Source organism: Lissotriton helveticus, chromosome 12, assembly GCF_964261635.1.
Source record: "Lissotriton helveticus chromosome 12, aLisHel1.1, whole genome shotgun sequence".
NCBI lineage: Eukaryota > Metazoa > Chordata > Amphibia > Caudata > Salamandridae > Lissotriton > Lissotriton helveticus.
In genome coordinates, this window is record NC_136073.1 from 860,585,710 (window position 1) to 860,609,592 (window position 23,883).

Consider the following 23,883-nt stretch of genomic DNA (forward strand, 5'->3'; position numbering starts at 1 on the left):
CGCTTCAAAGGTATCGGCAGCAGTGCAAGCTTCCCTCTCACGCTTCAAAGGTATCGGCAGCGGTGCAAGCTTCCCTCTCATGCTTCAAAGGTATCGGCAGCAGTGCAAGCTTCCCTCTCACGGTTCAAAGGTATCGGCAGTGGTGCAAGCTTCCCTCTCACGCTTCAGAGGTATCAGCAGCGGTGCAAGCATCCCTCTCACCCTTCAAAGGTATCAGCAGCGGTGCAAGTTTCCCTCTCAAGCTTCAAAGGTATCAGCAGCGGTGCAAGCATCCCTCTCACCCTTCAAAGGTATCAGCTGCGGTTCAAGCTTCCCTCTCATGCTTCAAAGGTATCGGCAGCGATGCAAGCTTCCCTCTCATGCTTCAAAGGTATCGGCAGCAGTGCAAGCTTCCCTCTCACGCTTCAAAGGTATCGGCAGCGGTGCAAAGTTCCCTCTCACGCTTCAAATGTATCGGCAGCGGTGCACGCTTCCCTCTCATGCTTCAAAGGTATCAGCAGCAGTGCAAGCTTCCCTCTCACGCTTCAAAGGTATCAGCAGCGGTGCAAGCATCCCTCTCACTCTTCAAAGGTATCGGCAGCGGTTCAAGCTTCCCTCTCATGCTTCAAAGGTATCACCATCGGTGCAAGCTTCCCTCTCACGCTTCAAAGGTATCGGCAGCGGTGCAAGTTTCCCTCACACGCTTCAAAGGTATCGGCAGCGGGGCAAGCTTCCCTCTCACGCTTCAAAGGTATCAGCAGCGATGCAAGCTTCCCTCTCACGCTTCAAAGGTATCGGCAGCAGTGCAAGCTTCCCTCTCACGCTTCAAAGGTATAGGCAACGGTGCAAGCTTCCCTTTCACGCTTCAAAGGTATCGGCAGCGGTGCAAGCTTCCCTCTCACGCTTCAAAGGTATCGGCAGCGGTGCAAGCTTCCCTCTCACGCTTCAAAGGTATCGGCAGCGGTGCAAGCTTCCCTCTCACCCTTCAAAGGTATCGGCAGCGGTGCAAGCTTCCCTCGCATGCGCACAGAGCAGGTCCAGCGTGGCCAACAGAGGAGCACGTTACCTCATACACACACCGCTGACGTAGCAACCTTCCCTCACACATTAAAGATCTGTACATGTATACACAGAAGAGGAATAAATATTCCAGTGTGTTCTTGCTTTGACAGTTGTTAGTCATGGGTGTATCTGGTTTGATTCCAAATCCACGCTGGTAGAGGCAAAAGGGTTATGTTCACTGCTGAGATATACTCTCGAATTATGTACCTTGTAGAGCGGGAATGAGTAATTACACTTGTTACTACTGGTGCTTTGAGTCAGTTACATGTGTAGCAAATAAGTATTGGTTTATTTGTTTTCTACAGTGCGTTCCAATGCCTCTTTTGAGTACTCACTATGCATGGGTTGCAATTGCAAAACATTCATACATTTCATTATGCGGGGCGCCCATTTCACACTTTCCAAACTGCAAAGAGTTGGGAAACATCCTTTACAACGAAACTTTTACCACGCAGTGCTGTTACAACGCAAGTATTACAACGAAAACCTTTACAACGCATTACACTGGGGGCGCTCTAGGATAGGGAATGGTTTTAATTTACTATCCAACACCTTCCCTAGTGTCCACGGGGACTGGAGTTGGAATAGTAAATTAAACTATTCACTATCCAGCACCCCCAAGTGTAATGCGTTGTAAAGGTTTGCGTTGTAATACTTGCGTTGTAACAGCATGCGTGGTAAAAGCATGCGTTGTAACGTCATACATCCAAAGAGTTGCCCTTTGTAGAGGAAGATCCCCAAAGATGTTTCTGCCTCTCTGCACCTCTCTTATATTGACACTCAAGGCCTTTCAATTTCAAACACAGTGATGTTGCAACTCACAGGCTTAGCGACCACTAATCCCTTCATACCACGGGCCCTTTCTGTGCCAAAGCTGTGCAGTCACAAAACTGTTTCACCGTGAACAGGTTTAGTAAATATGCACAAAAGGGAATTATGGAAGAATGTCAATCTCTAGCTCGCCTAGCTGCAGTCACTGGGCGGGTCTTCTTAGCTGCCAGCAAAGGCGCTCCCATATGACGTCACGATCGTGATTACCCTCTGACTGTATTTGCTCTTTGTTTTGTTACTTTGCTAGGGCGTTCCGCACACCATTTTATTGTTCTCAGTAAAACACCATACAGTTAGGCAAGTAAATGCGTCGAGGCCAAATATGCAGCCGGATCGTGATAAAATTATATGCATTGCTGTTTGTTTTTCAGCAGAACACTTTGTGAGATAAAAAACAAGCATTTACAATGCAACGGTCTCGCCTTTGCAAAAGTTAGAGCTATTGGCACTGTAAATGTCAAACTTTTAATTTATGTGTTGGTTTTGAAAACAGATAAATAAATGGCATTGTCATTTACAATGCCAATAACTTAATCTCTCGCAAATGCGGGACCTATTGCATTGCATTTCGCTGCATGTGCAAGAAAAGCGTGGGTGCAGGACGAGATACAACAGGATGCATTCATATTCCTCTAACAAGTGTAGTGGATAAAGGAGTGAGCGGGTGGGGGAGAGGCACGGGGCAGCGGGCGGGTGGGGTTGCTGGGGCCGAGAATGCGGAGGGTGCGTAGAGTGGGCAATTCAAGCACATAACACAGCAAATGTTAAAAGAGTGGGTGGCATAGCAAGCACTGAGCAGGGCTACGGCGGAAGGGAAATGAAAGTTTGTTAGTCACTACCTGCAATATCAGCTGACTATCGACGGCAGAAAGGGGCTTCGAAAGATGGGGTGAGCCGCTGGTGTCCTTAGTGCTTGCGCAGGACGGTGGGGATCAAGCATGATGCTATTGGGGGGGTTGGCTCTGGGCGGTCGAGGTGCAGGGGGGGATGGATATAGGCGGGCAGCTGCAGGGCTTGTTGCGGCTTGAATGGTGGTGCAGTCTGAGGGGAAAGAGGTCTCGTGCCGCACACGGGCAAGGACCGTGGACCAGGGGTTAAGCGCTGTCGGGTTATTGCGGGGCTGCCCAATTGTGCTCCACCCCCGGCTTCGCCCGGATGCCACGGGGGACATCGCAATTGAGTGTGACAAAGAGGCATCAAGAGTGGGATCAATGTCCATACAGAGTGAGGAATACCAGGCACCCGAGAGTTCTCCAGAATTAGGAGAATTAGCTTGTGGTCATGCTGGGGTGGTATGTCAAACATCGTTCATTTCATGGAATGTGGCGGGTGTGGGGACTAAACTTAACTCACCAGCCTGGATGGAATTTATCGATAAATTTGACATTTGTCTGCTCCAGGAGACTTGGGCGATTGATCCTGTGTTTAAAGAGGGCTATTTAAATTTGTATGTCCCCACAGTTAAAAACCACCCAGGTCGCCCTATGGGGGGGCTTAGTTATTTGGGTCAGGCAGAGTCTTAACTGTCATGACCACTTACTTCCCGGGTCAAACTGCGATATTCTTACCGTAAGGCTTTGCTTCCCTTCGAATTTGAAGATAGACATTTTTAATGTCTATGCTAGGGGTCTCCCAGGAGGTAAGAAATCCGAGGTGGTAGTAGCCTTGGACACAATGCTTCAGACAACCCCTGGAAATGTATTGCCAATAATAGCAGGTGATTTTAATACCACTTTCGAGCCATTGGGCCCTGACGATATGCACCTAACAGATGAAGAGGATAGTAGATGGGGAGTTCCCCAGCTTGATACTAATCCCATAAGAAAGTGGACTGAGGCTGCAATTCAAATGAAGGGCCTCTGTATGGGGCATCAGTTGAGGGCCGCTAATGGTCGTACACCATCGGATAGAATGGGCAAGGCAACGTTTGATAATGGTAATAGAGCAAGTCATATAGATTATCTACTTGTTCCTCTCAAGTTGTGGTACACACTTCTTGATATGGAGATAGTAAACCGCATTGAGAGTGACCATAATCCCATCTCCGCGGTGTTTAATTTGGGTTTAAAGAAGGTGGATGAAACGTCTAGGGGACCCATTAAGTCAAATTTAGTTCTAACTAATGATGAGCGCCACCTAAAGTGGTGCCAGGTGGCAGAACACCAGTACATCATTATAGAAATTGAGGATGGCTTGGAAAGGGTCCTGGCGACTATGGAGGTCGAATCTAGTCATGGGCTCCCGTATAGAGCTTTTATGGACGCCCATGATATCTACTTTACTAGTTTGAAAAGTTACTTCTGTAAGTCTCGTCAGGGCAAAAGCATGCAAATTCGTAGAGCCGAGAGTTAGTATGACGGCTCCTGTCGTGAAGCCAGGGGGGAGCTATCCAAAGCATTAAAAGCAAAGGACCCAAATAAAGTAAAGGCGGCTAGAGCCAACTATAGGCACAAACAGTTTACTGCTAAAAAAGCATGGGAAGAGTGTAGATGACAGGACCTCAAAGATGCTTGTAAAGCTAAGAACACAAAAGCTTTTTGGGACTTTTTTAAATGGGGTAGGGATGGACAACATTAGATCCCCCAAAATAATGTTGCCCAAAGTGCATGGGTTGATTATTTTAAACCACAATACGCCGCTAATGAAGCAGGTTGCACAGAGGGAACGCGGGTCCACGTTTTCTATAATGAAGTAGTATTCACGGTAGGAGACGTGGACAGAGCATTAGATCTGGTGACCGCGGGTCGTGCACCTGGAATGGATTGTGTCCTCGCCGACCTGTTTTTACACAATAAGGGAAGATGGCGGTTTTATATTATGCATTTGGCAAATGCCATCGCCCAGGGGATGGAAGTCCCACAATCATGGAAATGCGCGGAAATAGTTCCGGTATTTAAAAAAGGGGACAAGTCGCTAGCAGGCAATTACAGGCCCATCAGCCTGATCGACGCTGTCCAAAGAATTGTGGGACGGCTGGTTTTGGGAACAATCCAGACGTGGATGGATGATGATAACATCTTGAGTCACCTCCAGGCTGGGTTTCGACCCAAGACCAGCACCATAGACCAGGTCTTCCGATTCATTATTTTATTTTGGCGCACTGTGGTTTTGGATAAAGGTACTCTTTATGCAGTTTTTGTAGACTTAAGGGCGGCTTTTGACTTGGTGCCTCGCAACAAATTGTGGCAAGTGCTGGAGGAACTAGGGATGCCCCCTGAGTTGCTGTGTTTGGTCATCCGGTTACATGAGGGTACGTTTGCTCGGGTACCGTGGGGGGGCCAGGGAGATGTTACGGAACCCTTCCCTGTTGAGCGAGGGGTGAGGCATGGTTGCGTTATGACGCCTACCCTGTTCTCTCTCTTCGTGAACGGGGTAGTGAGTTTTCTCTCCTTGGTCCCGACTGATGCCCCTGTGATGTGTGGTGAGCGAGTCCCGATACTCATGTTCGCGGACAACACCTTAATAATTTCAAAAACTCCCAGTGGTCTTCAGCGTGCGCTTAAGCGCTTTGAGGATTTTTGCCTAGAACGGGGTTTGGAAATAAATATAGCCAAAACCAAGTACATGGTCCTTACTGACCGCAAATTTACTGGGTGTACCAAACCCTATAGAGGGAGGATATATATGAACAACTCCCCGCTTGAGCAGGTTGAAGCTTTTACCTACCTGGGGGTTACCCTTCAGAAAGATCTGCGATGAACTAGCCAACTAGATCTAGCAGTCCTTAAGAATCGCCAGCAGGCAGGTATCCTTCTTAAAAGGTTTAAGTCTTCCGAATCAAAACCCATTAGCCCACTGTTAGAAATATATGGGATGAAGGTACTTAGTTCGGCTCTTTACGGAGCTGAACTATGGGGTTTTGAAAAACGAAGGAGTCTGACACTAGCAGAAAATGAATTCCTAAGAAAAGCGACTAGTGTCCTGGCAAGTACCCCGCTGTTACCTCTAATGTGGGACCTTGGGAAAAAATCTGTCCAAGATCTTGCTTTCCTACGCCCGCTTTTGTACTGGCGTAGGATATGGACCACAGAAGAGCTTCCGCATTATGCAGAGGGCCTAAAAGAAATAATAGCGAAAGATTCCTCACAAAAAATGCATTGGCTAAAGGCTATAAAGTCTCTGCTAATTAGCCTGGGAATGAGGGAACTTTGGGATGACCCGGTAAATGCTGTTTTTCCCTCTAAAAAAGTTCTGAAGATAAAATATTGGTAGATGGTTACATTAAATGTAAGAACGAAGGGCCTCTCTTTGCACCTCACAGGTCGCTTTCTGGAATTCAAGGTTTACCCTAAGCGGGAATCGTATTGGGATGCCATCGAAAAGCAGTTTGACCGTAAACTCTATTTTCAAATCAGAGTAGGCTCCCTTCCAACAAGGTCATTCACAGCTAATTGGGTAGGCAAAAACTACCATGACAAATGCCCTAGGTGCAGGGAAGAACAAGAGACGATAAGTCACCTCCTTTTTTTTTTTGCCGCCTCTATGTGGCCCCTAGAGAGATATGGATTAAACCAATATGTAAACTAATCGGTACCCGCAGACATGAGGAGGCGTTAAGAATCTTGTGTACAGACCCCAATCCCCCAATTGCCATAGCAGTGGCAACATTTTTAAAATGGGCATGGATAATTCGGGCAAGAGCACTATGAAAATGGATTGAGAATATTATTTAACCTGTTTATTTGCACTGGAAACATTTGGGATGTAGCTGGGACATGAGCCTTGTAATATAGCATCTGACCCACATAACTGATGAGTTTTATCAATTTTAAGGATGTGTTTTTAGCTATGTGATATTCGGCAATTGTCCTTTGGAGTTTAATTCTTTAAAAAAAAATATTTATTGTATAACTTTCTTAATGACATTTTTAAACCATTGGGAAATGTGATTTTATGTCTTACTTTTATGACTTAATTGTTGAATAAAGTTTATGAAATTGAAAAAAATTGACAAAGGTCTTGTACAGAGTGACAGGATCAGGCGGGCACCCATTTGGGTGGCGGGGGGGGGGGGCTCTGAGGGAGGCAGGGAGCTGCTGCAGGTCGCCGGAGAGGGAGGATTGGTGGTCTGGTGGATTGTGGACGGGTTGTGATTTTGGGGTGTGCGGGGCATCATTGGCGGGGCTCTGAGAAAGCGATGCTCGGGTTGGCAGGCATTGCAAGGAGACCCGAGGGTGCTGTTGTAGGCTGCCATGTTGGTTGGTTGCTTAGAGTTGTGGTTGCCGTGGCCAGTGGCTGCATATTGGTCTGCGGGTGAGAGCATTTAGGTTCCCGAGGGCGGGGAATGCGGGCGAATGTCGCGGACCAGTTCCCCTAAGGGTTGCTGTTTAGGAGGCCGCCCACACTGCGCAGCTCCCAGGGGACGGGCCCAGGCGGGGGAGCGCTCTGGGGCCGCAGCTGGAGTGGGACACACCACACACTGAACTTGGGTCTCCCCGCATAGGGGATGAGTGATTGGTGCTTGGATGCCCAGTGTTTCTCCAGTGCATTGTGCATGTGGCTCTGTCAGCTCCTGTCCCTTTAAGAATGCGCTGCTCCCTGCGGTGGTCCTTGTCAATCAGCAGCGGCATGCTTTGAATTCGGAGCCCCGCCCCCTTTCTTCTCAGCAGCTCATACACTGAAACAGTGTGTGAGCTGCTGAGAGGACAGGGGGCAGGGCTCCGGAGCCCCCCTCCGACCAGCACACCACCAAGAGAGGGAACAGCCCCCCTAAAGATAAGCAGAGCCCAGGGCAGAGAGTGGGGCGCAGACCCCACCTGGAAACAGTAGAGGGGAGTCTGCACCTCTTCCACCAGAAGCAAGGAAAGAACACTCTCTCCCTCCCCCCAACCAGGGAAGAAAACTACACCCGCAGGACAGAGCAGGGAACTCCCCCCTCCCCGAAGTAACGCATGAGCACATGGAAGGCCCCCCACTAAGGATCTAGAGCCCCTCTAAAGTGCCTACATTAGGGACGGTGCATCTCGGGTCCTCAGGGCGCCCGCTCCTCGCCCCCTCCTAGTGTTTGCTGCTGTGAGCCCCCTCCAGAGCACCCTGACCCTTCGAGCCGACCCTTGAGGAGCCCTCTCCCCACCCCGGAGCCCACCCGGCCATCAACATGCCCCAGCTCAGCAGCGGCGGGGGCGATGACCTGGGGGCCAACGACGAGATGATCTCCTTCAAGGAAGATGGCGAGCAGGAGGAGAAGAGCCGGGAGAGCTGGGGCCTGACGGAGTGCGACCTGGCCGAGCTCAAGACCTCCACTGTATCCTCCACTGGCTTTGCATTGACTTCCACCACTAAACAAGTCATCAGCGATGTGTGATGAGAATGTGTTATCTCCTAGCAAGAAGTACCTCAGCCGCAGGTGTGATACAAGGGGGAGGGGCGAGGACACGTAAGCAGACTCAAGATACGGTCAGGTACTGTGTGCCAGCGCTACTCTGATGTGCGAGGGAAAGTGCCAGGGCTTCTCAGCAGCAACCCGGGTGTCTGGCATAGCGTTTCCCAGCATTTCCGCCTCAAGTAACGGTTACAGGGGAAGCAAATTCACGGCAAACCCTGGAAAAAGTGATGTCTAGGGGAGTCACGCCGCTGTAAACTCTAGCAGGGGGGTTTGATGGGACGGTAACATCCACCGGAGTTACAATGGAGGAATAGTAGTGTCATCCCAGGCAGTGAGGTACACAGGGGTACGGAAACTGTACGTACCTCTTTAACAGTACGTGTGATGAGGTAGTGTAACCATTTCATCCTTCAGTATACGAGGTAGAAGTGAAATGTTGGTAGAGAAATCCACTAACAAAGGGCAGTGGGGACCTTTACAGATGGCTCACTCACTTTGTGTGCAATAAGTCAGTCGCAGGTATCGGAACCTGGACGTCAGCAAACGCGGGGAGGGGGAAACAGAGTTCTCGCGAGGATGGAGCGTAGGGGCCCGACTTACTTTTGGAGTAAAAGGTTCCTTATCTTCTTTATGGGGCGAAACAAATGGCCCCATAAAGAAGATAAGAACGCTTTTACACCAGCAGGAAGTCAAGTAAGCCAGTCTGAAAAGGACGGGGCTTACAGAGAAAGAAGAACGTCACTAGGACCTCTTCTCCAATGGCTGGGCACCGTTTAGGATGCCAGCCAATAGAAAAGAGGGGCGGGGCTTAAGCTCGCTAGTGAACAATCCTCTATCTCATTAAATCTCGCCATCTCGACTGCGCATGTGAGCAGTCTTTCTCAGGCCGAGACCTAAAAACACGACAGCCTAAAAGCGATGCGTTAGAAGCAAGCGACAATGTGATTTGAATTTAAAAAGTGAAAATCAATGGATTTAAAGGATTTTAAAAAATCTGGGGTCGAAGTGCAGCTGAATAACTCTAGCCGGATTATTTAGCACCCCCTACCCCTTTGGTTGCCACGAGACACTTCGCTCCGTGGTTGGCGCTATGCTAATAATCTCGCTCACCCAGGTGCTGTAAACAAGCGCCTTTTATACCTCTCTTGAGCTCTTTAAGAGAAAGGCCTGGATAGCGCGCCTCCTGTGTTTGCACAAGCAGTGCCTCTGTAAGCAGGGACGTGGCTACTATTGGTGCAGCAGGTGCCGTGTCACCGGGGCCCACTGAGCCCTTATAACTGTTGTTTTTTACCACCCTAACAGCTGTCCATGGAGCCATTTTCCTTGCTTGCCCCAATGCCAATGGCATCCTTCCTATGCTGCTGTGTGCAGTTCTTTTAAATGGGCCGGTACTGAGTACCTGCACTTCTTTCATTTGAAGAGGAGAGTACCTTCACTTCTTTCATTTGAAGGGGAGAGTACCTGCACTTCTTTCATTTGAAGAGGAGAGTACCTTCACTTCTTTCATTTGAAGGGGAGAGTACCTGCACTTCTTTCATTTGAAGGGGAGAGTACCTGCACTTCTTTCATTTGAAGAGGAGAGTACCTTCACTTCTTTCATTTGAAGGGGAGAGTACCTGCACTTCTCTGGAGCACACAGGTACTCCCAATGGTGAGTACCTGCACTTCTCAGGAGCTAACAGGTACTCTCAATGGTGAGTACCAGCACTTCTATATTTCCATTTAAAGCACTGACTGTGTTTAAGGTCGTCCGCTAGATTACCAGTGGCCCCTTAATGTGTGATCCCTGAACACACAAACACACACCTGTTTGAGCATGCAAAGCAACTTCAAGGGGAGCAATCTCACCGGTAATTACCAGGTGCAATAAAGATTGCGCCCTTTGTTAAATTTCGGCAGGCTGACCTTGCTTGAATTTTAAAAGGGGATAAGGATATGAATTTACCAGGACAAGCGCATTTGAGAACAATACAGAGGCGTATCTTTGGGGGTTGGGGTTTGGAGCGTTACACCCCCCCAAATAAATGCATCTTTTAGTAAATACTTGGGTACAGCTGCTTTCAGTCGGGTATGGTGAGGTGTCTGTCGGATTTTGCAGCAACTTTTTACATAAACACAAACACAAACACTCACAGGGAACATCCTTTACAACGTGGATGTTACCCCGCAGTACCGTTACAACGCGTTTTTTACAACGCAAGTCGTAACCACGACTTGCGCTGGAGGGCGCTCAAGGATAAGGAATAGTAGATTTACTATTCCAACACCTTCTCTACTGTACGTAGGCTGGTGTTGGAATAGTAAATTGAACTATTCCTAAGTCCGCACCCTACAGCGCAAGTCGTGGTAACGACTTGCATTGTAAAAGACGCGTTGTAACGGTACGCGTGGTAATACCACGCGTTGTACCGTCATACATCCACACTCACACTCTCTCCATCTCTCGGTTTTGAAAGTCTTCAAAAATGTTGGTCATTTTACAAAATATTGTGATTTCTCTCACTTAGTACCTCTGTCAATTTCACATTCCTCTCCCTGTTCACTACTCCTTAAGCCTCTCTCAGCGCCCTGCATGTGATATAATGTATTTTAACATTATATTGGCGGAAAATCTGAAGTCCGCCCCTACCCAATCTTACTGACCAAGCTACGACCCCGATACCATAAACACCAACATTTGTGCAATATCCCCCAAGAATTCCCGATAAGTGATAATTATTGTATCTGATAAATTCTTAACATCTTGATGGTGTAGTTGCATCAAATGAAATCATGTCTGATGGGGCCTACTTGTAATCTAGTACGTGACGTAAATACTACACAAAGCATAGCCAAAAACATTTGGCTGTTTAACCCCTTGCGTGCTCGTGACGGAACCATTCCGTCACGAGCCACGGTGGGGCTGTGCTGGTGACGGAATGATTCCTTCACGGCCCGGCCGCCTGCGCGGCGCGTTCTATTGAGCGGGCGGGGCCGTGTCGGAACCATTCCGTCACAAGCACAGCACCATCGCGGCTCGTGACGGAGTGGTTCCGTCACGAGCATGGCAGTGCTGCGCGGCCCCCCTGCCCCCTAGCGCTGCAGCGGAATTACCGCCACGGCCAAGGGGTTAAATCAGGTGCAAATAAAACCCCAGTGATGTGCATATGTCTATGTGTTTTTGGGCTTATTTGTACACGCAGTTTGCACAGGCATAAATCAGTGTTTGACCAACCACATCCTGTAACTCTTACCCACCAGCAATGAGGGGATTTGATGCTCCAGTCACTGACTTGCCTAGGAGGTCTGAATTTGAGGCCATTTCTCTTTCTTTTGTTTCCAACAGTACTTTCTAATAAATGGTGCACTCTAACAGTATCCAGATGTACTTGTGATTTTGGTGGTCGCAAACCCGGTGATTTGCAAAATCCCAGGGTTTTACACCTGAAAAATCAGGTTTTCATATGTACTGACCCCATTTTTCCATTTTAAAATTATTCCAAATGATAAAATGGAGTTTCCGACCCAAACGGAATAGTATTTTGTAAGGAGCCAGTAAGGGTCATTTCTGCCAGATTGTGAGGAGGTGTGGTATGTGTCAAAGGTTTTTGACCATAAATTCGGGTTGCAAACCAATTCTCAAGTTTTTGTGAAACTCTTTTTTGTTCCTCCTTTAAAAAAAACAGTTTTCCGATTTGGAATGCAATCACAGGGACGTTAGTATATCTGACCCTCTGTGCTTAATTTCTGCCAGTGTTTGCAGGTGATAGGCACCAGCACTTATATTTCTGTGTCAGACATAGACCCAGAACAAGAGAGAGTAACCAAAAATAAAAGGGAGCATGAATGCGAAAGATAGGACAAGCGTGACAAAGGGAGAAAGAAGGGATGAGTTGAAATCAAGACCAGGCAGCCTCGGTATTCATGAGATAAAGACACAGGAAGTGTAGGGGGTGGAAGAAAGAGGCGTGAGGTGGAATCAAGACCGGGCAGCCTCGGTATTCATGAGATAAAGAGACAGAGAGTGTAGGGTGGTGGAAGAAAGAGGCGTGAGGTGGAATCAAGACTAGGCAGCCTCGGTATTCATGAGATAAAGAGACAGAAAGTGTAGGGGGGTGGAAGAAAGGTACACTAAGTGGAATCGAGAACAGGCAGCCTCGGTATTCATGAGATAAAGAGACAGAAAGTGTAGGGGGGTGGAAGAAAGGTACACTAAGTGGAATCGAGAACAGGCAGCCTCGGTATTCATGAGATAAAAAGACAGGAAGTGCAGGGTGGTGGAAGAGAGAGGCGTGAGGTTGCCTGTAGTTGATTCATGTTCCATGTCCAGAAATGGTTCATTGGCGTGGAATACAGTCCTGAGGTCTCTCTCACAAAGGAATACATCCACACGCGAAGTAGTTCCCTTCAGTACCAAGAGCTACGCGAGCAATGTGTACTTTGTGAGACCAAAAAAACTTTGATTTTTTTTTTTCCAAATTTGTTTCATTTTGGTGAGAGCCTGGAAGCTCCAACAACCATATATTATAAAAACACAATGGAAAAATCAAACAAGCATTGACAGAGTCAAAAGGCTTGCAGCCAATGCCAGATCAAATGGCATTTCGAAAGCTTGATTATTTATTGTGTGAAGACGCTGCTGAGTGCTTCCTCTGACGAGGAGATGAGGTAAACTAGTAGTTGAAGGTGCTAAGGACCATTTAGTTGCTAGTTTAGTGTCCAGAAATAACAACACCATTAGATGCAAAAGCCCAGGCCAGCCTTAACAGTGACCTCTTGGCACCTACCTTAAACTCGGGCATGCTGCCGATCAGCTCATACGGGATCTTCACGTCTGGCTTGTTTGTATAGTCGTCTGGCACGAGCTGGGGAGCGAGGTCTCGATACCGGTGGAACAACCTGAACATTGGAAGAGAAAGAAGCACACAATAACAGGGTTAGCTTTCTTTGTGTGAGTCTGACAAAATAGACCCAGTTAAATTCTGCAGGGCCATAGGTGGGATATATATAGCCGCTGTGGAAAAAAAGTTGCTGAGTTAGAATTTAACAATGAGCTTCAAAATAACAAGAGGGACCAGGAAGCGGTGCCCTCTTTCTCTGCTCCTATTCAAGAAAAGATTAGGTGGGATCCACAAAATACCCCCTTTGAGAATGGTTCTTGGTGGAAACAAATGTCCCTATACGCCAATGATGTGATATATACACAAAATCTTGTGCCAACTTAAGAAAGTTTAGACGGACTGGTGGTTGGGTTTGGGAAGGTAGTGGGCTATGAAGTAAACCCTGACAAGACACAGGTAATGGTCTGGAATTCAGAGGAGAGGCACTAGCTGATAAAAAATGAGATCAAATACTTAGGTATAGTAGTGGGCCATTCGTTAGGAGAACTGGCCGAATTACATTTTAACAGAATGATGATGGAGATGAATAGATTATTAGTTAGCTGGTCACATCTTCTATTAACAATTTATGGGAGGTCTAGTTTAATTAAAATGTCAATTCTCCCTAAATTCACTTCCCTTTTCAATTTATACCTCTTCATTTTAAGAATATTTGGTTTCAAAAGCTTCACAGTAAAGTAGATTCTTTTATATGGGCAGCAAAGGGTATAAGAATTGCAATGAGGAAATTGCGTAAAAAGTATGATAAGGGGGGCATTGCACTCCCAGAGTTCCAAGTGTATGCCTGGGCCTTTCAGTTAAAACACTTTAAATGTATTTCTCTCATCAGATAAAGGGGGTCAGGGAATATAAAGCTTTGGGAAGGAAGTGGGAAATGAAGGGCCCAAATTTATGTTTGAGTTTGGACATAAAAAATTATTTGAAAAAATCAGACTAAAGGTGTTTTGCGGGCGGAAACCCAATTATGGGAACAGATACGACGTACAACAAACGTACCATATTATAGCAAGTAATCTCCGATATGGGATTCCCTGGGTTCCCTTGAATGTGTGAAAGATAAGCTGGCAGTGAGTTTAAGAGAAGCCGGCATTACTGAATAGTGTCAGATCTTCCAAGAAGGCAAATTATATTCTTGGGAACTGTTCCAACAAGCAACCAAGATGACGGTGTCCAAGTTTAAATTTCTACAACTACAGAGTTGGGCCCAATCGTGGATGAGTATAAAGGAGGAAAAAATGAGTTGGAAGAGCATCTGATAACAAGCAAGCGACAAAGCAAGGTGGTGGCAACCCGGTACGAGCTGATCATGGATATTCACGATAAAGGGCGAATGTTGCCAGCCCAGCTATGGGGAGAAATAATCTCGCCTTCAAACCTTGAACACTTGTAACAAGTATATTTTCGACTACTATACACGCTAGTTAAAGCTGCATTTCTAAGAAGCAACCATTTATTCACCCTTCACAGACCCCACTCGTCACCGAAAAGGCTAGCGAAATTAAAATATAAAAAAAAATTTAAATCCAGTATTTGTAAAGCGCGAACAGCTACCCAAAGGCATCCCGGCGCTGGGGGCCGTCTAGAAGATTAAGCAAGCTATTGCCCAGAGTCACATGGTGCTGGGATGACCTGACCTGCCGCTGGTGCCAGGGATCGAACCATGATCCCCAGATTCCAGCGTCAGTCGCCCTTAAAAGGAGCAAAGAGATGTATTGCAAAAAATTAGGTTTAATGAATGCTGATGATGCTCACATGTGTAAGTGTCCATTCAAGAGTTTTGGAAGGATATATGTAAGTTCATGACGGACCTCTTACATATACATCTTGAGTTGAGTCTTGAACTAATTATTTTTGGGCTACCCCCACAGGCTGGAGTTAAACTAGATTATGGCAATAAATTGCTATTTTATCTTACATTATTGGGAAGAAGGCTGATTTGCAAACACTGGATATACTTGACACCGCCCACAAAATCTGAATGGCTTGAATCAGTCCATTATGTATACAGGATGGAGCTAAATCGCTCATCCTCAAAAAGAGTGGCTAAGCTATGGACCCATTTGCACTTTGGCTGGAAAAGAAGGATGGATAATTATTGGAGAATTAGGTTATGATGAAATCACTCTGGTCTCAGTCCGATGATTACGGCCATAGGGGGAGATGACATGGTAGTCAATACCTCCTCCTTTTTGCTCAGCTTATTACACTGTTATCGCCGATGTCTCCTAATAGGGCAGGATACCAAGTGATAAAGGAGAAGTTCAGAGATCTCAGTTGGAAATAAAGAAGGCAAATGAGGAAATATAAAGAAAAATAGACCCAGTTTATGTTGATAATGTTATAATATCAAAATCAGATTATAGATGGGATACTGTACTGCCAACAGTCCATTCTAAGGATACTGCAAGTCACTGAGGGGGTCCATGACCATATTTAGGCAGGAGGCATTAAAAGGCAGATGAACACCAGGGTGATGTACATCTAGGGTAGCCAAACTACAATTATGTATGTGTGACATTTACATGTTTGAGGTGTGTGTATGTGTGATGTTGTCACATTTTGTGTGAGACATTTTGGGTGACACTTAAAACTGCTCTTAGATGGCCCTAAATGCACTTGGACACAACCCACATATGCCCGTCCGTACAAGGCGCCTGCCAACCCAAAGTGCCCTTAATCGTTACTGATGACCCCTCAGGGTTCCTTTTGAGGCTTTACTACTAGGTGCATCAGCACAGAAAACTAAGAAGGTTATCCGCAATGCCCTACGTGGGGTTGCCTACTAGTTAGTAGAGTCAGGCGTCCTCTCCTCTATCCAGCCCCCTGTAACCAAACCACCTACCACAGGAAGTATGAACATCAACCGCAGAAGGCTGTAAAAGGCATTAATGGCCCCAGACAGTACATGCATCAAATGCCCCATGCTGTAAATAACATTTCAGAGGCAGATCCTTCAGGATACTACCAGTAAAGGATGGCCTAGCGTCTAATGCACCGTACAACTTCCAAGCACCCTGATTTATAGTTCAGGCACCATTGCTCAAGCGTGTCAAAATGTGCGCCTCAGAACCCGCAGGCCATCGAGGCCACAGACGAGACATTCATTTTTGTTTTAAGCTTTTCAAATTAACAAAGAAAACTTCTAAGCCACTCCAATACTGCCCCGCGCCCTACTGCGCTACAATTAATTGACTAATATTGGTCACAGAATTTTTAGTTCCTAAGGTCCTGGGTTGGAGGGAGCAAAAGAATCAGAGAAAAGAGTTACGATTATAAATATTACAAATGAAATCATAGATTCTCTACATCACTATCGTTTTGTTTAATATCCGTTTATGACACATTCTCCAAGTAGCTATCAATAGTGTAGCATGTACTGTGTCACCGGGTCCGAGGGGTGTGAGAGACCCTCTGCATCTCAATTAATTGGAGCAAAGTACAAACAGGACCGCTCTAGATTGACTATATGTCCCCCCAAAATTGGACTGGGAGGGTGAATTTTGAGCTGGATGAGATGCTCAAGTCTCAGTGTCGCAAAAGATCTTACTTTTACATGGTTTATAGCAGCTGAGTCGACGCCTGACAGTAAACAGAGTTTATGGGGTGAGTGGGAGACTCATGTGCTGTCTTGCGGGTCAGAGGTGGTAGACGACAGTAGGCTCAAAGTCCAGTCAGAGAACCCAGCTGTCGCAATGCTGGTTGTGGCGGGTTGTCACTTGCTGCTTGAAATAAATTATTACAAGCAGTAAGGCTTCTTTACCACGCAGGTACATTTTGTGCCTTTACCACACATGTCTTTACCACAAAGTAAGGTTTTTGTGCATTTAAGTAATATTAAGGTGTTATATCTATATGTATGTATGGAGGGTAGTGATAAAGGGTATGGCTAAATTTAGGGTTATGGGTGGGTAGTGGTCTAGTGGTAAGAGTCATTTTAGGATTTAGGGATGGGTAGAGGTAAAGGTTGGTAATGTACAAAGAATGAGTTTGGCCGGTTCCCCTCACCCCCCGAAAAGAAGAAAACATTGTGTATATATATATATATATACAACACAAACACACACATATATATATATATATATATATATATGTATATATATATGTATGTATATTACCTACTGGCGGTCGCCAGTAGGTATATATAGTTAGGATTTTTTCTCTATGGGATTTTTGAGAATTCTATGTCTAATAACTTTGGCGTTTGTGGACGGAATTGGCTGAAATTTTCAGGAAAATGGAACATTTTGTTTCTGAGCAGCCCCTGACAATTTGGGGGGGTTTCATCAAGGGGGGGCCGAGAAAAAAGGGGGGTCCCAAAACGTGTTTTTCCCATGTTAATTTCCATAGAGCGGTTGGCCTCACTTTTAGCTCGAACGGCTGAATGGATTTGCACGAAACTTGGCAAAATTGTAGGGACTCTTAGCCCGATGTGCCTTTGCTAGGTCTCAATATATGTGCTCCAGTGGATTTTGAGTAATTTAGGTTCAAAAAAAGATATATATCTGGGCGGAGCCTAACCACACATCTGATCTGATTGGCTGTCAGCACTTCATCCAAGAAGTGTTGGCAGCCATCTTGGGACCAATATACATGATAGCACCTCATTAAAAAGCATTGTAGTTAATAGAGGGTTTTAGGACTTTAGTTACATTATAAATCATTTGTTGATGGTACCATACTCGTTTTAGGAATTGTGGTGGGTTCTAAGGTGATTTTACCATGTGAAAAAACCTTCTGCTGTGATATCATGAATATTGTTTGAAAGAAAACTAATATCTCATGATTTTCCCACAGTGGTTTGGAAGGGGGTCTATAAGCTAAACTGAAAGCATATTTTCTGTAAATTCACATTATCTTTCTCAGTCATGTGAAAATGAAGTCTGACATTCTCAGTAAAACATGTACATCCAACAAGGACAGAGACTGTCAGTTGATTCCTTTGTGTTCTACTGCAGCCTCCTAGAGTGTTCTAAAGAACAACTAGAGCGCTAACAGTCCTACTTATTACAAAGGTATGGCACACCTGAAGCCATCTTGATTGGAATAAAGTGGTAACTCTTAAAACATTTAATTTAAAAAGAAACAACATGAGGGGGTATATTTTGCCATAGAAAGTATGATTAGTGCTGCAGAATGAAAAATTAGGGCACATTTTGAGTGACTTCTCAAATCCTTTTCTATTTCATTAAAACATTCTGACATGCAGTCTCCCAAAATGGCCACCAGAGACAAAAGAGCCCAAATGTAGCCCAAATATCACCCAGATGTAGCCCAAGTATAGCCCAATGACAGAATGTCCCAGAGTGTTCTAAAGAACAACTAGAGCGCTAACAGTCCTACTTATTACAAAGGTATGGCACACCTGAAGCCATCTTGATTGGAATAAAGTGGTAACTCTTAAAACATTTAATTTAAAAAGAAACAACATGAGGGGGTATATTTTGCCATAGAAAGTATGATTAGTGCTGCAGAATGAAAAATTAGGGCACATTTTGAGTGACTTCTCAAATCCTTTTCTATTTCATTAAAACATTCTGACATGCAGTCTCCCAAAATGCCACCAGAGACAAAAGAGCCCAAATGTAGCCCAAATATCACCCAGATGTAGCCCAAGTATAGCCCAATGACAGAATGTCCCAGAGTGTTCTAAAGAACAACTAGAGCGCTAACAGTCCTACTTATTACAAAGGTATGGCACACCTGAAGCCATCTTGATTGGAATAAAGTGGTAACTCTTAAAACATTTAATTTAAAAAGAAACAACATGAGGGGGTATATTTTGCCATAGAAAGTATGATTAGTGCTGCAGAATGAAAAATTAGGGCACATTTTGAGTGACTTCTCAAATCCTTTTCTATTTCATTAAAACATTCTGACATGCAGTCTCCCAAAATGGCCACCAGAGACAAAAGAGCCCAAATGTAGCCCAAATATCACCCAGATGTAGCCCAAGTATAGCCCAATGACAGAATGTCCCAGAGTGTTCTAAAGAACAACTAGAGCGCTAACAGTCCTACTTATTACAAAGGTATAGCACACCTGGAGCCATCGTGATGGGAATAAAGTGGTAACTCTTAAAACATTTAATTTAAAAAGGAACAAAATGAGGGGGTATATTTTGACATATGAATTATGATTAGTGCTGCAGAAAGAAAAATTAGGGCACATTTTGAGTGACTTCTCAAACCCTCTTCAATTTCATTAAAAAAATTCTGACATGCAGACTGAAACATGCACTTTGAATACCAGCAGCAGACGTCCCTGGTGAGCAGTAGCTTTACTACAGTGATCTAATGTGCAACTAGAGTGCTAACATTCAGAATTTATGGCAAATGTGTGACACATCTGAATGCCTTCTTGATGGAACCAAAGTAAACAAGCATTGAAAATGCAATAGATCTCGCCCTCGTTTAAGTTAAAGCCATTCTGTTTGTAATGAGGTGGCTTTTTAGCTTTGCTTTTATTAGTGTTTTTTCAACTTTCATGTAAATAACATGCATCTGTATGCATATAAGTATATGTATGCATGCATTTATGTTTGTATTTATATAGATATACAGATGATATATGTTTATATATGTATGTATATATATATATTCACTGAAAAAACCATAGGTTATAGACCATATATAGTTAGGAATTAGCATTTACAAAACCTTGAAAATTCACTGAAAAAACCATAGGTTATAGACCATATATAGTTAGGAATTAGCATTTACAAAACCTTGAAAATTCACTGAAAAAACCATAGGTTATAGACGATATATAGTTAGGAATTCGCATTTACAAAACCTTATTTTACTCACACAAAACCATTGAAATTCCATATATAGTTAGTTGCACTAACTATATATCGCGCACCCGCAATCCGCTGCTGATGATGTCACATATTACATCATTCATGACATGGTCAGTGACATCACTGATGACATCACTGATGACATCTCAAATGACATCACTGATGACATCACTGATGACAACATCCAGTGACTGTATGTTTCTGTAAAGTTAAAATATGTCTTACATATTGAAGAATGAGTGGATGTATAAGCGTCTGGATGAAGGATTTAGTAGGTGCATGACTGACTGTATGAGTGAGTGATTAAATGTGTCTCACTGAGTGCATGGGTTAGTGACTAAACTGTCTTAATTTGTGCATCATTATGTCTGTTGTTCTGTAAACTGTTGCATGTGTTGATAAGTAGCTATATGAGTAACTATATGGGTTATTGATTGGTTGCCCAAGTATTTGTATGGGAGACTGAGTGTGTGTGTGGGTGGCTGGGAGGTGTATGACTCTGTGCATAGATGTGCGAGCAGTTGATTCACTAGATGTATGGTTTCAAAAGTGCATGTGGAAACAGCTGTATGGGCGGTTGACTGTGTGCATGAGTGTATTGGTGAGTGAATGGATATCTCAGTGCTACATGTCAAAGTAAGTACATATGTAAAACACAGTACATGTGAGAGTTGACATATATAAATAACTGTGCATAAGAGCCAGTGAATGTGTGAGTGGCTGTATGGATCATTGTGAACTTGTATCAGGGATTGTATAAGAGAGTAAATATGTGTTAGTATATGTTTGAATAAGTAAAGTTTGTATAACTGTATAGTTGAGGAAATGGAGGTGTGATTGATTCTTTGCATGACTGACTAGGTGTGTGAGTAACTCCATGGATGAGTGACAGTCTGTGAGTGTCTGTTTACACTGATTGTATCTAAGGTTATATTAGAGTCTGAAGAGGTTCATCGTATTATCACATGAATGATATCATCAGTGATGTGATCAGTAATGTCAAATAAGATGTCATCAGTGATGTCATTTGAGATGTCATCAGTGATGTCATCAGTGATGTCACTGACCATGTCATGAATGATTTAATATGTGACATCATCAGCAGTGGATTGCGGGTGCGCGATATATAGTTAGTGCAACTAACTATATATGGAATTTCAATGGTTTTGTGTGAGTAAAATAAGGTTTTGTAAATGCGAATTCCTAACTATATATCGTCTATAACCTATGGTTTTTTCAGTGAATTATATATATATATATATATATTTATATATATACACACACATATATATACACATATATATATCTTTTTATTATTACTTATGCTATTATTAATAGGCACATTTTCATTGGAGAATGATTATTATTACTGTTGTAATTATTAGTGACGTAGTCTTTGGTATAATGATCAGATCTATTATTATTTTTGTTGTTCTTAGTGACATTTTCATTGTTAGATTATCAGAATTATTAATAGTATTATTATTGTTATTAGTGACATTATCATTGTACGGTGATCAGATTTATTGTTATTGTTATTAGTAGCATAGCTGTTTCTGTTATTTCTATTAATGGTGATACAATTAATACCTATTTTATTATTACTAATATTATAAAACGTGCAGTGATTTAAATGTTGGCCTTCTACATCTACAGTGATAGCCAGTAAAGAGTTCCAGTACAGCCAAGGTGATCACTTAATTTTCACCTCCTAACCTTTATTATCTGCCTTTACCCTGAGAACTCTTTCTAGGTGCATCACAATCGCAAACAACTATACACCTCAACGCTTTTCACCCGGGAAAAGATTAATTTAAATGCAGCAAGATCATTTTAAACAAAATTCTAGAGTAAGTCAAAGAGGTAAAAATGTATTCAGATTGTCTGAAAAACAGTCAGAAAGTGAAATTTGCTTCCATTAGGGGTCTTTCCTGTTAAGCACAGCTGCTTAGATAAAAGAGGTATTGTGAATAACACAGAATCACATGTTACCCATCTATAATTCATGGGGAGAAAATTAAAAAGATATCTTGGCAATGCCTTCTTAGGTTTCATATAATCCCATCTTAGAAACAATGGCTGCCAACCCTGTACCGCGGGCTGTGTTCCCGCGCCAGACTGACCTCTGGATGCCCTCCCCGGGATGAAAGTGAACTTGATATGAACCAAACCCAGCTGTACTTTTAAGGGCGCCCGCCAATAGGAGTCTGCCCTTTCATGACGATTATAACACAACTCGACGACAAAAAAGCGAATAAAAATAACATTATGGATAATAATATTTCTCCAACTTGTTTTACTATTTGTTTTTCTACAGTGCTTTTAGATATGAAGCAAGTCCAGTGTTACAGCACTTGCTGAAGTTTTTAAACAAGTTCTCCCCAGCCTCATAAAGTTTGAAATAGTCACTCTAGTGAGAGCTCTAAACAGCTTTAAAGCAAGGATTTGTGAACATAGACATTATTATATTTAGTTGTTAGGGTGCTACCTTCCCCCACATTCCAATAAGACTATTTGTTGCACTCTGGCACCCCCTACGACCATTTGTTGTAGCACCGTAGGACAGCTGCCTCCTACACCATTAATGAGACAACATCAATAAATGTAATGAGCAAGCTTGAGTTTGCATGGTGTACTTTACATTCGGTTTACATATCTGCACTATGATATCCTTCAGGCATGTAATATTTTCAAATTTGGATTTTGATAACTGTAGAGTTATGTGGAAACTTCGCTAATTTCACAATGTTAGAAGAGCTAAAAAAATAAGTGGGCAGTGTTGCAGGTTCGAGGTTTATTTATAGGATGTATGACATTACAACGCATGCTTTTACCATGCATGCCTTTACAACGCGGTTTTTACAACGCATGCCTTTACAACGCATAGTGCTTTGGGGCGCTGGATAGTGAATTGTTTAATTTACTATTCCAACTCCAGTCCCCGTGGATAGTAGGGAAGGTGTTGGATAGTACATTAAACCTATTCCCTATCCTAGAGCGCCCCCCAACGCAATGCGTTGTAATGGTTTGCATTGTAAAAGTTGCGTCGTAAAGGCACTGCGTGGTAAAAGTTGCGTTGTAAAGGATGTTTCCCTTATTTATATATCAATTTAGATAAAGGTTTTTATAAAAAGTGAACATTGGTCGCACTGCTGATTTGCGGGGTTGCAACGCATGGCATTTACTTCAATAAAAGATTTAAACCATAAAAGTGAACATTACAATAAATGTCTTAAACTTACACAAATAACATAAAATACAGGCGAGTATTTAAACATCTAAATACGAATAAAAGTAATATATTTTAAGAAACTTTGATTATGATCTTCAGGTGGGCGTATTGACTGATTTCCTTCTTTCACTGACCTTTTTGTGATTAAAATATTTGATGCACATAACTTGTGCATGCCTGTGTCAAGGCTGTACACCATAGAACTACAAGTGCTAAATATTGGCTATACTCTGAACATAAATTGCAAATCTGATTCTCTTCAACCATCTTTTTCTATCTTACCAAACACGCTACAGGAACCAGTGCCTTTCACTTTACATCTCAACTCTAAACCTAGTGATAAAGGAAGTTAAGAGTGGAATCTGGGAGCAGCAATTAAAATACTTCTTAAAACTATACAATTCTACAGATCGTTTTAAAATGTTGACTAATATCCGGTTCTCTTGACACTTTATATTTATATATTTTCTTCAAGATTTATGAGGCACACAAGACTTCTTGGTTCAACTTGCTCAGATAAGATCTTTCTTCAAGCTTTACTGTAAGGGATTTACAATAATTCTTTGGTCCGTGCAAGACCCGTCAATATGTGGTGCTGCAGGTTCATTTTCTGAATGTGTTTTCCAATGCAGTAACAGTACGTATTTTTAATGTCAATTGTATTTTACTTCATGCCGAATTGTCCACTTTTATGATTAGTCACTCTTAATCGAATAAAGTGCTGTTTAAATTTGATTTGCCTGTAATGGGAGCTTGCTGTATGCAAACAATTCCT

At 43.6% G+C, this 23,883-nt stretch overlaps 1 protein-coding gene across 1 annotated transcript in view; it reads right to left on the minus strand.

Annotated features, from left to right (window-relative positions):
* Window positions 1–23,883, minus strand: part of CIB3 (calcium and integrin binding family member 3) — a 38,054-nt gene that overhangs the window by 3,977 nt on the left and 10,194 nt on the right. The window contains exon 3 of the mRNA XM_078670901.1: window positions 12,964–13,075. Coding sequence (XP_078527027.1) covers window positions 12,964–13,075 — 112 coding nt within the window. The remainder of the gene's footprint in view (window positions 1–12,963; window positions 13,076–23,883) is intronic.